General features: G+C 40.6%; 1 protein-coding gene across 6 annotated transcripts in view; it reads right to left on the bottom strand.

Annotated features, from left to right (window-relative positions):
* Nucleotides 1-2233: 2233 nt before the first annotated feature.
* The window catches only part of ranbp10 (RAN binding protein 10), a 35924-nt gene continuing 23673 nt past the window's right edge, over nucleotides 2234-14484 (bottom strand). For 2 of the 6 annotated variants that reach the window (XM_020056814.2, XM_010883872.4), the window contains 7 exons: nucleotides 12354-12502; nucleotides 8643-8856; nucleotides 8397-8536; nucleotides 7778-7923; nucleotides 6050-6161; nucleotides 5500-5641; nucleotides 2234-5279 (listed from right to left, as the gene is read on the bottom strand). In XM_020056814.2, coding sequence (XP_019912373.1) covers nucleotides 5511-5641; nucleotides 6050-6161; nucleotides 7778-7923; nucleotides 8397-8536; nucleotides 8643-8856; nucleotides 12354-12502 — 892 coding nt within the window. In that variant the 3' untranslated portion in view covers nucleotides 2234-5279; nucleotides 5500-5510. The remainder of the gene's footprint in view (nucleotides 5280-5499; nucleotides 5642-6049; nucleotides 6162-7777; nucleotides 7924-8396; nucleotides 8537-8642; nucleotides 8857-12353; nucleotides 12503-14484) is intronic. The other 4 variants (XM_020056817.2, XM_010883874.4, XM_020056816.2 and 1 more) reach the window with 3 other exon arrangements.

Raw genomic sequence — 14484 nt, 5'->3', positions numbered from 1 at the left:
TAAAAAAAAAAAGTACTGCAACAGGTTTAACTTTTAAAAGTAGCTCATGCCCAAAAAGGATTGTGACTTCTGTCCTATCCCCTCACACCTTACCCTAATTAATAACCCTAACCTGTAATCCTAAAACAGATGTTTTTGTTTGTCAGGACCAGCTGATGTCTTCACTTCCTTATTTTTCCACGGTTTGTCATTCTTGTGAGGACTAGGCACAAGGTGGCCAGATCCTTTCCACTTATTGGGCAACTGTTGTCTGACAGATGAAAATTCCATACATCAAAATTACTTTGTACATGAGACATTTGGGACTATAATGAATACATATTTTCATACCAGCAATACAAACACCGTGAGTCCAAATGTCCACTTTATATTTCCATGTCATTCAAGGTGACATCGTGACTTCTGAACAGAATGAACCTTTCTTGTGTATTGTCAAGTTGTACAGGCCATGCACCTGAATGCACTCGTGACCTTTCTGTGCACACTAAAATTACAACGTTGGCAGTAGAATGAGCTTTCCAATTAAGACCACCTGACCCAGATATATAATAGGGTTTTTTCGGGATTGTCTAAAAGATGCAGAGTTCGGTTTCAAACAAAACAGCAGTATGTTGCTCTAGTTCTTCAGCGGTAAAACTTCAAGAGCAAACACATTATATGGCATTATAGGTTAACACTCCATAAATGTGCATTGACATTTCTGTACCCAGTTTGTAGAGCTGAGTGGTAACTTGCAGACACCAGTTACTCTTCTCACTCAAAACCACGTCATTTCTCTCCCTTCTGTTGCATCCACCCCAAATCTTCCAGAAATATTCTTAATCCAGGGAATTTTCAGATTTAATTATCAACAAATGCAGCAAAAAGTCCAGTAAATGTAAAATGTACATAAAATGAACAGTTTGGATACCCTCTTCACTTTGAGTCTTATCATTATCTCAATCTTGAATGTATCCCTTTCAATTACTTTTTACATTCCTTCTGCAAGAAACATTGATATGGATACCATCCAATTCACACAAGAAAATAAACAAGTGTTAGGGGTTAATATCTGATCCATTTACATTTGAGTAATTTAGCAAAATGACCAGGGCCACTTCCAAAAACAACTATGGCTTTCTGTTAGGTATTTCAGTAAAGGCTTGGTCCTCTCAAATCAAATTGTCGTGTTTCTGTGGCTTTTCCCACTCATTTTAGCTTTCCTGAGCTCAAGTTTTCAGCTTCCTGATCCCTTACTAATTCCTCCATTTAACTGGATCATTTATTATTAGCTGCATCTGAAATCAAGACTACTGCATGAATACACCTGATAATAATGACATTAATGGAGTAAAAATTAACATTGTAAAGCTGAAAGCACACTTTAATGAAGGAGACAGGAACCCATCAATTTAACGATTTCAAGATCTTCTCAAGACAAGTGTTGAGTGAAGCCCTCAGCAGGACAGGATGCACAGTGAGTCCATACTTCCTGCTTACCCCCGCTACTGAATTCACAGTCAAACGTTTGGTTGTGAGTTGTGGACAAATGTATGTCAAGGATACATATTATGTTGACACCTGTGATTCACAAATTTTAATCTGCACAGTGTCCAGTAGGGGTCTCAAGTGTGCCGTTTGCCACATTCAGATCTGCTCCTCAGTCATGCAGGTTAAAGCCCATTCAACCACAGTGAGAACCATGATAGCAGACAGTTCATTAGGTACATGGATGCTGGAAACCTTCCAGAAGGATTGGAGGTCCACGCTGTCAGGATGGCATACAGCATGGTGCTGCAGATTGCGAACAGCCTGTTCCATCTCATCCCCATTATGCTCTACTGGGTGGAGGTCTGGAGACCGCGCAGGCTACCCAAGTAAACTGAAGATGCTGTCATGTTCTTGGACCAATTCTGAAACGACACATGCTTTGTGACAAGGCCCATTATCCTGCTGTGAGTGTCCTTGTGACGATGGGTGAATGGTGGCTATGAAGGGAAGCACCAGGCCAGCAACAATGTTTAAAGGGGTTTGGGTCTGTGGAATCAGATTCTGACTCTGTGTTTAGCATGACACAACAAGGGGCTGGGATTAGGTGAATGAGCCAATGTTTCTCCACTCCTCAATGGTGAAGTGTTTGTGACTGCGTCTTCTTGAGCAGCATCTTGATTTTCAGCCTGTCGTCACCGGCTTCAATAGACCATTGATGGCGGTGACAGACGAGTCCGGCAAAATAAAGACAACAGACCAAAAGTATGCTCATGGATGTGTATTTTAATAAAAATAATTCTGTCAAAATTAAACAGAATACAATATTTCTTTATCATGTTTCCAGTACATAGGTATGTTTTTGTAATTATAATTTTACTTTTTTTTTTTATGTTTTGAATGTTTTTTTTGAAGTTTCATGCTAAGTAGAGGGTAACTCACAATTGCTAAACTCAAAACTCAATATGAAATTAAAATCATAATAGAAGTAAATTGTGCACAGCTTGTTGTTTTTTATTCCTAATTCCATTACTTTTGCCTCTCCACTTGAAGCAACAATTGCTCCAAAGGACAATGTAAAACATAAAAGGAGAACTGGGTGTTGTTTGCTACAGTAGGTGTAGGTGTGTCTATAAAATGTAAAGGATAGCCCAACAGATTCCTTCATCCACAACACCTCCCTATACATTATCAAGTAAAGAATTCTACTGGATAAGTACTTCTCTTAAAATGGAAATATACATTTTGGGTGGCTATACTATGATGAGTTCAAAAAGCCATTTGCCGTTTTTTGAAAGCAATCAAGAGATACACAATTTTCTATAATGTCATAAGCTATTATCAATACCTGCTGGCTGCTTTCAATATTGAAAGCCTATGACTGTGTGTTCTGAATAACCAGTAACTGTTTAGTGAACACCCATGCGAATGGATAGCGCCACCTAGATATTTAATTTAACTGAGCAACATGAGTTAAAATAAATGTTCATCCGACACAGGTTATGGCGTGTACAGGTATGTTTGAAAGACAGTGTGCCCTAATGTCAGATGTCTTTCACAGGTTTCAGGATGAAGTCATGAGGCCCCTTCTTTTGCTTCCGACTGTAATACAATTGAGGACCCACGTAATTAAGGAGGTATTTGTTCTTGTTTTCACATAGTAAGTAATAGCACATGATGCAGATAAAAGATGTAAATCAAAACGGCGCGTGTACACAGTGTTTAAGTCTACCAAACACTAATAACAAAGAAATGGATGATTTCTACTCCCACCATCCCTTTGCTTCAAACATGCTTGCAGGATTGTCAAAAAGGTTAGTTGCATTGCAATATGTCTAACAGATGAAGGGGATGTCAATATCAATCTCATGGTGGCCAGCAGCAAATCTGAAGCTTAAACATAATATAATGTGCTAAACTACATTCAATGATTCAACACAGTGGAGTGCCTCCTGTAAGGTGGCTGGGTGAAATACTGACATAACTGACAACGGTCTCATGTCAGAATATCTGTTAAATATAGACTACAAACTGTAATGAAAAAGACCAAAACACATACAACTGTGAGTACATTGAACAGTCAAAAACAAAAAAGGAACAAAGTTGTGGCCAAAAAGTTCGGCTGAGTGGGTGTTTGGAGTTGAGAGAAATTGAATTGCAGGAAAGAGAGAAAAAGCCAAAGCTCTAGTATGAATGGACTGATTGAAAGTGTGGCAACTGTCAAGTACCAATGGTTAATAAAAAGGGAGGTCAAATTAAAATCCTTCCATTTGGCATACACTTCACTTTTCAGTATCATCACTTCATTTGCAGATCCAATCGTTTTTGGCGCACACCCTGTTCTGTGCATGTTCCGTGTCTCTACTGGCAGTGAAAACAAAATACTTTAGTGAATGGTACTCATTGATCAGTTAAGATGGATCAAAGCTGAATCAATGTCTGCAAGACCTCCTAACGATCACAGTGTTGTACATAATAGAACCATATGACAGCAAAGTAAAACCTCACTGTCAGGCTATATCAAGGCATTCAATTGTGAATGAACATACTTCAAATTGTATAGCTGAAAAATCTGAAGAGCATTATTCTGTAAAACCACTGGATTTTGATCCAGATCATAGGTTTGTGCATTCAGATCTTCATGGCTTGTTTTAAAGTAGCAGTGATGTGTTCATGAGTCACCACTGTAAACATGAATGACTTGATGACGCAGGCCAACAGTGAGCCCATGTGACAGTTGATGGTATTACCATACTTTAGCATGGCCAACCTATAGAGGAAAAGGTGTTTTTTTTTTCTCAGAGAAACGTTACTCTATTCTATATTTCTGCCATGTAGAAAACTGTGAAACATCTTGTAAAAATTTATTAAGCTTTGATCTACATGAGTATCATTAACCTGTGATCTGTTCCCTGTGCGATCCAGAAAAAGTGGGTTCCGCAGTTAATATAATTGTATGTATTCAACATGTAACTTTATGAAAGTATCCTCAGTATAATGAGCAAGTAAAAAAAAACAGGGAGAGATTTCCAAATTCAAAATGTCCCACATGACTGTATACACGTGTATTGTTACTCTATGTAACACAACAAACTAGTGGAGACACTTGATTGGAAATATAACACACTGATATTGAAACTCATGAATGAATCTGTGTGGTCATTGTGTGATTTGAGGTCAAAGCTACCGTGTGGGGCTCTAGGATGACCAGCAGGTTGGTGGGTTTTAGCCATGAGTCCTCTAAGAACACATTTCAGACAACTCACTTTCAATTAAATCAGTTTCTGGATCAGGCATACTAAGGCATCCTAAGAAGTAAGAATTTCAACCAAGAAAGTCTGGTCCCTATTCGGAGCCACTGTACTGCTGGTTAAACATACCTCTGCCTACAGTATCCCATAGTGACATGACAAATGTCTAGTAAATACCTGAGTTCTGGATGAGAGAAACCAGAGTATCTTTCTTGGTATTGGTAACGACAAAGCATGCCAGTGTGAATTTCTTTGATATGATGAACATCTTTAAAATACTGCGTAGGGATTTTTTTTTTCTCAAGATGAGCACAACAAGCTGACCAAATAAAAACTAGAAAATGACTAGATAAACTGAATAATAATTATATTTAAATAGTGTCACACATTGTATTTGATAATACTAAATTAAAAAGAAGCTTTCTTTTCACGTTCTACCCATCTCCCTGCCCATCTGCTACGGACAAATGGCAAGCGACACGTCAATTCAAACACATGCTCTCCTCAGTCATCTGGCAACCCATTGGAAAGTCCTCTTCTTAGCGGTCCTGACAACACTGCCTTAGGAATGAAAGGAAAATTGTTGGAAGTGCTGTATTGTAATCTACTGAACACCATTAGGTCATTCTTACTGTAACTTCACAATCCAGCTTGATGATATTGATGCAAACAGCAATGGTCATGAGCCGCCAAACACTTTCCTGAAATGTTGCCTGAATAGTGGTGGAAGGAGGACATGGATGTGGGGCTGGGGGTATGGTAGGGGTTTGTGCAGACTCACCTGGACTGGGGCTAGTGCAAAAAGTTGTCTACTCTGGCGAAGGAACAGGAGCCTGAACGGACCCTGGCCATGAGCTGGACACACTCTGTGGCTTGACCCAAAGCCAGCATTAGTGGGGGCTGCTTGGGCAAGTTCTGGGACTCTGAGGGGCCCAAAGACAACATAGTGGGACTCAGACTTGTGCATGACAAAATGTGTATACTGTATTCATAAAACAGTGGTAACACTTTTGTTTCAAGTCATAATGTCTAATGTGATCTTCTATAACTGTTCTGTATCACGTTTTATGTGGAAGAACAGCTGCTTTATGAACAACGGTTATTGGCTTATTGGGGATAATAATCCCATGTTTATTCATGACAATGGAAATATCTAAAATTCATACAAATTAGGTTCTCTCTCTTTCTGAAAACCCATTGGTTGAAACTACCTACAGATCCTTCCACTCTGACCTTATCCTCCAACGGGTTTTCAGTAGGAGCTGAGAAGAGCAGTTGGGAGTCATATAGAATTGCGATCTTCCTATAGGGTATGTTAAACTAAGGCTTACCCAAAATGGCGCTGTTGAGAGCAGAGCAGATATTTTCTCTCTGCATCGGGTCCAGCTGTTGCCCCACTGGGCAGTTCCAGGGATCCGAATACGCCAACAGACTGAATGCATCCTGTGATGAAAAAAGGTAAAGGGAGATTGTGACCGAGAGACGGAAACAGAAAACCGCATGACCAGAGAAAGTCCAGAAGAGCATCAATAACCCCATTTCCACCAACAGTGATATGATAAGTCGTGTATTAGGCAACAGATTAAGTAAGTTATTATAGGCACCCCGGGTGGAGGAGCCTTTTGGGGGCCCTTTTCATAATACCAAAATGAGCCTTGATTAAGTCACTGAGGAATCGCTTGGAAGCGTGCCCGCAAGAGAAGTGCTCACGATCCTCTAATCTCTGAATGCGTATGGAGGTGTTGGGTTAAGACAGTGATATAAATTAGGCTAGTGAGGGTTTTATTTCAGTGACTTGATGATTGGTTCGGGGATGCCGCAAGACAAAATGATCTGTTTCTTATTGCTACCAATCTAAACATGTAGGATATCGTACCCACACTGTATTTGGGAGCTAGTGGGCAGGCACCAAGACCCAGGCGCCAAGAGAGGACACTGTCTTAAAGAAGACACATCGCAGACACATTTAGTGAAACTACCTTAATTGTGAGAGGACATAACTGTCGACAGATCAGATTCTCCACAGGCCATATACTGTCACATAGAGGTGTGTAAACAGGCCATATACTGTCACATAGAGGTGTGTAAAAAGGCCATATACTGTCACATAGAGGTGTGTAAACAGGCCATATACTGTCACATAGAGGTGTGTAAACAGGCCATATACTGTCACATAGAGGTGTGTAAAAAGGCCATATACTGTCACATAGAGGTGTGTAAAAAGGCCATATACTGTCACATAGAGGTGTGTAAACAGGCCATATACGGTCACATAGAGGTGTGTAAACAGGCCATATACTGTACACATAGAGGTGTGTAAACAGGCCATATATTATACACATAGAGATGTGTAAACAGGCCATATATTGTACACATAGAGATGTGTAAACAGGCCATATATTGTATACATAGAGATGTGTAAACAGGCCATATATTGTGCACATAGGTGTGTAAACAGGCCATATACTGTATACATAGAGGTGTGTAAACAGGCCATATACTGTCACATAGAGGTGTGTAAACAGGTCATATACTGTCACATAGAGGTGTGTAAACAGGCCATATATTGTACACATAGAGATGTGTAAACAGGCCATATACTGTCACATAGAGATGTGTAAACAGGTCATATACTGTCACATAGAGGTGTGTAAACAGGCCATATATTGTACACATAGAGGTGTGTAAACAGGCCATATACTGTCACATAGAGATGTGTAAACAGGCCATATACTGTAGACATAGAGGTGTGTAAACAGGCCATATATTATACACATAGAGATGTGTAAACAGGCCATATATTGTACACATAGAGATGTGTAAACAGGCCATATATTGTACACATAGAGATGTGTAAACAGGCCATATATTGTATACATAGAGATGTGTAAACAGGCCATATATTGTATACATAGAGATGTGTAAACAGGCTATATACTGTCACATAGAGGTGTGTAAACACAGCTCACTACACTGTATTATTAACAACATCTTCCACAGGGCGGCGCTCCACAATTATTCCATACGAGTCATAGTTACACAGCGCACCCCCCCCGTACCTGTAGCATCTTCTTGTGCGTGGCGTTCTTGCCGTACTCCCGGCACAGCTGCTCATTGAGGGCCTGCAGCTCGCGGCCAAACTGGATCATCCTCTCTGTGGCCGCCTGGTTTCCCCCGCAAAGCTGTCTGGAGGCACAGCTGTCCTCTACAAGGACACAAAGCCAGCAGCAGTGTCAGAGGGCAGCCACGGACTGACGGCGCTTTTTACATGCCATTTCACACACAAACACACGCCACTCCATGTACAGAGGATGGACACAGACGTTTAATCACACTCATTTTCATAATGTTAGTTTGGCCCAGAGACCTTTCATAACAGGAGGGAAAAAAACACTGCCGTCTAATTCATTCAGTAACCTTGACGACACTAACATCTGCCTGACTGGATTATGGTTGAGCTCAATTTAGCAACACACATCCCCAGATAGCCAGCCAGCAGAAGGGGGGGGGGGTGAAGCATGCCAGAGGAAACAGCATGACGGAGAAAACAGTGACACAGTCAGGGAAGGAGGGAGGGAGGGAAAGGATGACAAAGTGAAAGAGGGAGAGAGCAAAAAGTGACAAAGAATGACGTCCGCGTCTCAGAACACAGAGCCTGCGTGTGACGGGCGTCCCTACCTGCCACCCCGTTACCCAGGCTGCTCTCCTCCGCCTGCAGGATCTCCTGGTGCTTGTAGGTGCCGTTCATGATCCGAGCGGAGGAGTTCTCCGCCACCCCGTTAGTGTAGTGCTCCGCCTCAATCTCCATCTCGCTGTCACTGCCGGAGGACAAGCACCGTCAAGGTTGACTGACCCCCGCGCCTCGTCATCCAATCACCCAGCCTCTCAGACACCCGGCACACCACTAATACAGACCGTAATTACCCGGGGTCTTGCCTTGTCACACACCTGGTCTCCTGGTTGCTGGTGCCACTGTGAGGCTGGGACTTGGTGGAGTCCGTGGAGTTGGACTCTGAGTAATTGACCGAGGAGGGGGAGGAAGAGGAGGAGGAGGAGGCAGAGCTGATTCCGGGGTACTTGTTGTGGCTCTTGTTCTTGTTAGGAGTGACCCCATTACTGCATGTGGGACTGTCTACTCCTGGAAAGACCGACAACACTGTCATTCATCTCTCAGGGGTTTGGAACTCACCAAGGGGCTCTACTTTTAGCAGCAATGGTGTCAAACCCATGTCTGTTGGAAGTTTGTACCTGTTAAAGTCAGCACTCTGATTTTCAAGCTTTTTTGCAAGAATTGGTTACATACCTGGTCTCATATTAGCCAGCTTGTAGTCGGATTGGAACGGTTGGAAATATTTGAGGTGTGTCCTTAAAATGTTTATCCAAATGGCCCTGTCAGCCCAATGCAATCTGCAATTAGTCAAGACCGCTGAAATGGTTTGACTCTTGAAACCACTGGGAAATAAATTGTGGTCAGCAAAGCTTTATAAAAAGACCAAAATTTGTGAGGGGAAAAACAGCGGGTGTACATTTTGTCTATGTATTATAGGCAGGTACATCATCTAGCCATGTAGCTCTGTTTTGGGGGGTGCATAATTTTTTTTGCCATTTTACTTTGGTTTTTTTAAGGTTGTGAAATTTAAAGAACTGCTTGATAGTGCTTGATCTTTGTTAATGTAATTTAGCAAGTGACGGTCACAACAAGCATCTCTTTTAAAGGAATTCACTTAGTTTAGCTTTTTGCTGTCAGCCTGTCTGGATGTGCATGTGGCATGTGACAGTGAAGGAACTGAATGAAGGAAATGGAAAGGTGCAAACATCGTTGGCTAATTTAGGAAATATGGCTCAGAAATAGGCTGCCATTTTAATGACATCGGCTGGAAAACGATCATAAAAAGGTGAGCTGTAAGGAATTTACCATAAGGTCTAAATGTTAACGGCTGCTGTTGACCAGTATTTAACAGTATGCTGTCCAGGTGTCCAGGTGTTTTTCAGCCTGATATTTCCACAGTATTTTGTGCAATGGAGATGTCAATTTTCTGTTTTTTTCTGACAGTTATTTTACCAGTTAGGCCTGCAAAGAAGATATTCTTGTTTACAGCAACGACCTGGGAACAATTGCAGTAATGGTAATGGTCTTGCTGAAGCATAACATGACACTGTGTCGGCTCGGGGATAAGAACCAGTGACCTTTTGTTTACTGGTTTACTTCCTGAGCACTAGCTCACCTTGTTGCCCTAAAATGTCACTGTTTAACATCCTGTAGATTTAGCCTTCTAGTGGAAAAAAAAAAAATGTGTGAAATGTGATTTCTTTGTTAAATAGGTGTGGCACCACCTGTCAGCACAGCACGCAACATTGTAGTTCACTAATAAGAACAACTCACGCCTTTGTTAAACCAGATTAAAATGATCAATTACCTATACATTTTAATAACAAGCCCACTTTTGTTTGGATATCGATTCTGACAAGCAAATCAGAAAATCTGAAAAAATCTGAAAAAGCAATTCAGAAAAAACAGAAAAGGAACCAGGCAAGCTTTGTCTAGCTGGCCCGCGATTAGAAGCAATAAATGTCTTAGCCCTTACTGGATGCAAATGTTTGAAAGGCTGGGTATTTAACCCCTACGCCATGGAGCTATACATTTGAAGTGTGTCGGTATAGCACCTCGACATTAGATACTTTTGTCTTTACACTGCCAAAGCTATTTCAGTTCATGGCACAACTATTTGTTTTTCTTTCATTCGTAAAGGACATTGAAACAATAACTATCAAAATAGGTGCAGATAACTTTTTTGTCAAGTGAAAAGATGAGAGAATTGTAGAAACCATTACTCTTTTACTGCCCAAGGGATCAAGCCTATATTACCTCAAAAAGCATGCACGGATGCGTACTTCAAAAATCCACCAGAAATAGTTGCAATACTGTATAACCGTAAACGGTTTTATTTTAGGCTTACTATAACGTACAGTGGATATAAAAAAAAGTCTACACACCCCTGTTAAAATGCCAGGTTTTGGTGATGTAAAAGAATGAGACAAAGATAAATCATGTCAGAAATTTTTCCACTTTTAATGTGACCTATAATGTGAACAATTCAATTGAAAAACAAACTGAAATCTTCGAGGGGGAAAAATGAAAAATAAAAACCTTACAATAACCTGGTTGCATAAGTGTGCACACCCTTAAACTAATGCTTGGAAGTCCGCATCTCTAACCACTACGCTATTCAACAAGGGGCAATCAGTCAGTCAGTCACTCAATAAGAGACATTCGCTCATCTTGGCCGGCACCGCTTATGCCCTGTTTAATGTTCAAATCCTGATGTGGTTTTCAACCCCTGCGAAAGGGATAGGACCGAATAACGGGCTGTTTTGAAGAGAATAAACATGTTTTGACTGTAACAAATAAGTGTATTGAACATACAATTAGGGGCTTACTACAGTATACACAATTATTCCATTTGCATGTTGAATTTAAATGGAAGTACAAGAGTTTTACTGCATTTACCTAAAGGTTTATCTTAAAACCAAAGTTACTGTGTAGTGCTATTTACAGATTTTGACTGATTGTGTTATTGATTTATACCATAACCAGGTAACCACATAACACAATGCCAAGTTTATTTGGGTGATCCCAGAACAATTAAATGTAATCTAGTTCAGTAAAACTATAATTTGGTTTTTTGTCCTGTGCAGGAAACTGCCTTTCAGATTAAGATTATTTTTCCAAAGCCAAGGTACTGAAAAACATTTACAATGCACCTTGAATGTGCTTGAGTTTTACTTCAGAAATGCTGTACAAGCCCAATTATTTATTCCTTAAAACATAGTTTTTGTGCCACACTGAACCCATCATTAATGGTTGTGAAAATAATATTTTTCACATAACGTCAAAACCAACACCAGCAGTACTACTTTGCGATTGTGTTTATTTATTTATTTTAAACAGAGCCCTAAGATTGCAGGTCATATTGTTTTCTATAAACAGAGCCCAGGTGGCTGGATAACAGGTAAGATTGTGGGTCGTATTGTTTTCTTTAAACAGAGCCCATGTGGCTGGATAACAGGTAAGATTGCGGGTCGTATTGTTTTCTTTAAACAGAGCCCAGGTGGCTGGATAACAGGTAAGATTGCAGGTCATATTGTTTTCTTTAAACAGAGCCCTAGGTAGTTGGATAACAGGTAAGATTGCAGGTCATATTGTTTTCTTTAAACAGAGCCCAGGTGGCTGGATAACAGGTAAGATTGTGGGTCGTATTGTTTTCTTTAAACAGAGCCCAGGTGGCTGGATAACAGGTAAGATTGTGGGTCGTATTGTTTTCTTTAAACAGAGCCCAGGTGGCTGGATAACAGGTAAGATTGCAGGTCATATTGTTTTCTTTAAATAGAGCCCTAGGTAGTTGGATAACAGGTAAGATTGCAGGTCATATTGTTTTCTTTAAATAGAGCCCTAGGTAGTTGGATAACAGGTAAGATTGCAGGTCATATTGTTTTCTTTAAATAGAGCCCTAGGTAGTTGGATAACAGGTAAGATTGCAGGTCATATTGTTTTCTTTAAATAGAGCCCTAGGTAGTTGGATAACAGTTCAGTTTAAAGCTGTCAGGTTGTGTTGGTTTGCAGGTGCGCTCCCTTACCTGCGCTGTGCAGATGGGGGTTGGTGGCTCCATGGCGGGGGCTCAGGCTGGGGGAACCAGGGTAGCTGTCCTGGGACTTGGGGGAGCGGACACTAAAGCATCGTACCTCACTGTCTGTACCATTCACCATCTCCACAAACTGCCGACACCTGACAAGGACAGGAAACCAGAAAATCAATCGGACATTCATTCTGCAGTCTACAGTGGCTGGTTTTCAATCGTTATTAGATCTGATTACTCCTATTGTCAAATGCGTCTACCTAAAATGGAGGCTCTATTATGTTAAATCAAGGTACTTTCATTGAAATAGTTTTTTTAGTTGTGTTCACACATGCTAGTGTGGAAGTAGTACCATAACCTGGATTCAGTAATCTTGATATTCCAGTATCTAGATCAGAATTATCCTATCCGATTATTTTCTAAAACAACTTCTTAAAAACAGCCAGAATAATTTGATGCTTGATAGCAAAAAAGAGGATTACCGAATCATTCTGATCCTCCAAAAACATTGCTCTGTGACATGATTCACATCAACCAATTCACTCACCATCTCATTGCAATGCCATCCCATTCTCTATGATCTATCGCAATGTCTGACACGCTTTGTCCTGAAGTACAATTTCACTTCAATCTGCTTTACTGTCTGCCATGCTCATTCGGTTGAACTGAACAGTCCAAATGCAGTTAAAACACAACTGCCAAATAAAAATACTTTTAAAAGTTGCTTTCATAAGGAAGGCAAAGGAGAGGTGATCATACTATTATACCCAGAAATACAGCCAATGTCACAGGCACCAAACTAGATATATAGTATGAGAATCTTCTTTATAAATACATCCCATCTAGCACATATGGCTCCTTAGCAGTTTGGTAACACATCGCTTTTGGGGAAAAAGCCATACATTTTCAAACTGTTCAAACTGAATGTTTTCTAATTGTTCATTTTACTTTGGTTCCTTAAAAGTTTTTCGAGGTGTTTATTTTAGAATGTCAACTGTATGTTAAACCTTAAACCTGCTTAATAACACTGCAACCTTATTTGGAGTTTGCTTTTTTGAATTCCAGAAAATTCACTTTCTTAGGCATTAGTCATGCAAACATTTGGTCAGATTTTAACCCATGATCTTTTGTTCTCTATCCATGGAATTCATCCTTGGATCCAATGTATAAGAGCACACACTTAAAGTAAAAAATTGAAGATGCTGGAGGAAAAAAAGCCATAAAAGATCCAGACAGAAAAGGCCACACAGATGCGAGCTTCTTTAATAGCAGAGCTTTCAGTCAAGTAACCTTCAGCAGTAGGGACATGATGAATGCAATTCGACCAAACGCTCAAATATTAAAAACATTTGCATCTTATTGTAAGTGCGCAGAAACATTTTAATATTTTTCCAGAAGACTGAAATGACACATTTCACCTTTAAATGGGCTGGCAATATAACAAACTCAAGGACTATCCTTAAACATGCCCAGACCATTCTGGGAAGGCTGTATGCACAAAACTAATAGGACACCAAGCTCTAAAAAACAACGTTCTCAGAACATAATGCAGTAGCTGGGAAGTCATTATCACTGGAAGAATGTCAAACAGATCAGCGCCTGTTCTATTCTGCTCACTCCTCTTCCTTGACAAAATGGAGCAACAGGCACGACCAATCAACTCATCAGTTCCGTAAGCAGCAACAACTGTGACCTTGTGCTCACCCTGTAGGGTCTGTGTTTAGCTTACCACTACAACAAGCACCTCTCCCTTTAGAGTTGGCCCATAAGCACAACTGTGTGTCTGCTTCTCCAAATGTCTCCCAGTGGATCACACATTTATTAATGTCTTTAATGTCGTTGTGCCATAAACCCAGAGCTGGGCAGTAGGCCAGAACTTGACTGCTGCATACACCTAAGGTTATGTTCAATGTGCCTGAGCCTGCAAAGGCACTTAAAGACCAGCAGAGAGTCTTTACATAAGAGCAACAAATTCAATACTCCCCAGCTCTTAGCGGTTGGGAACATATAGGCGCTTAGTTTTCACACAGACGCGAGAGCAATCAGCACCTTGTTCCGATTAACGATTCTCATGTACACACCAACTACTTCTGAGAGGGAAGCGTGTTTGGACGCGCAAGAAATACCCTCG

This window comes from Esox lucius, chromosome 19 (genome assembly GCF_011004845.1).
Source record: "Esox lucius isolate fEsoLuc1 chromosome 19, fEsoLuc1.pri, whole genome shotgun sequence".
In the NCBI taxonomy this organism is placed as follows: Eukaryota; Metazoa; Chordata; class Actinopteri; order Esociformes; family Esocidae; genus Esox; species Esox lucius.
This window is presented reverse-complemented; position numbering and strand designations above follow the sequence as displayed.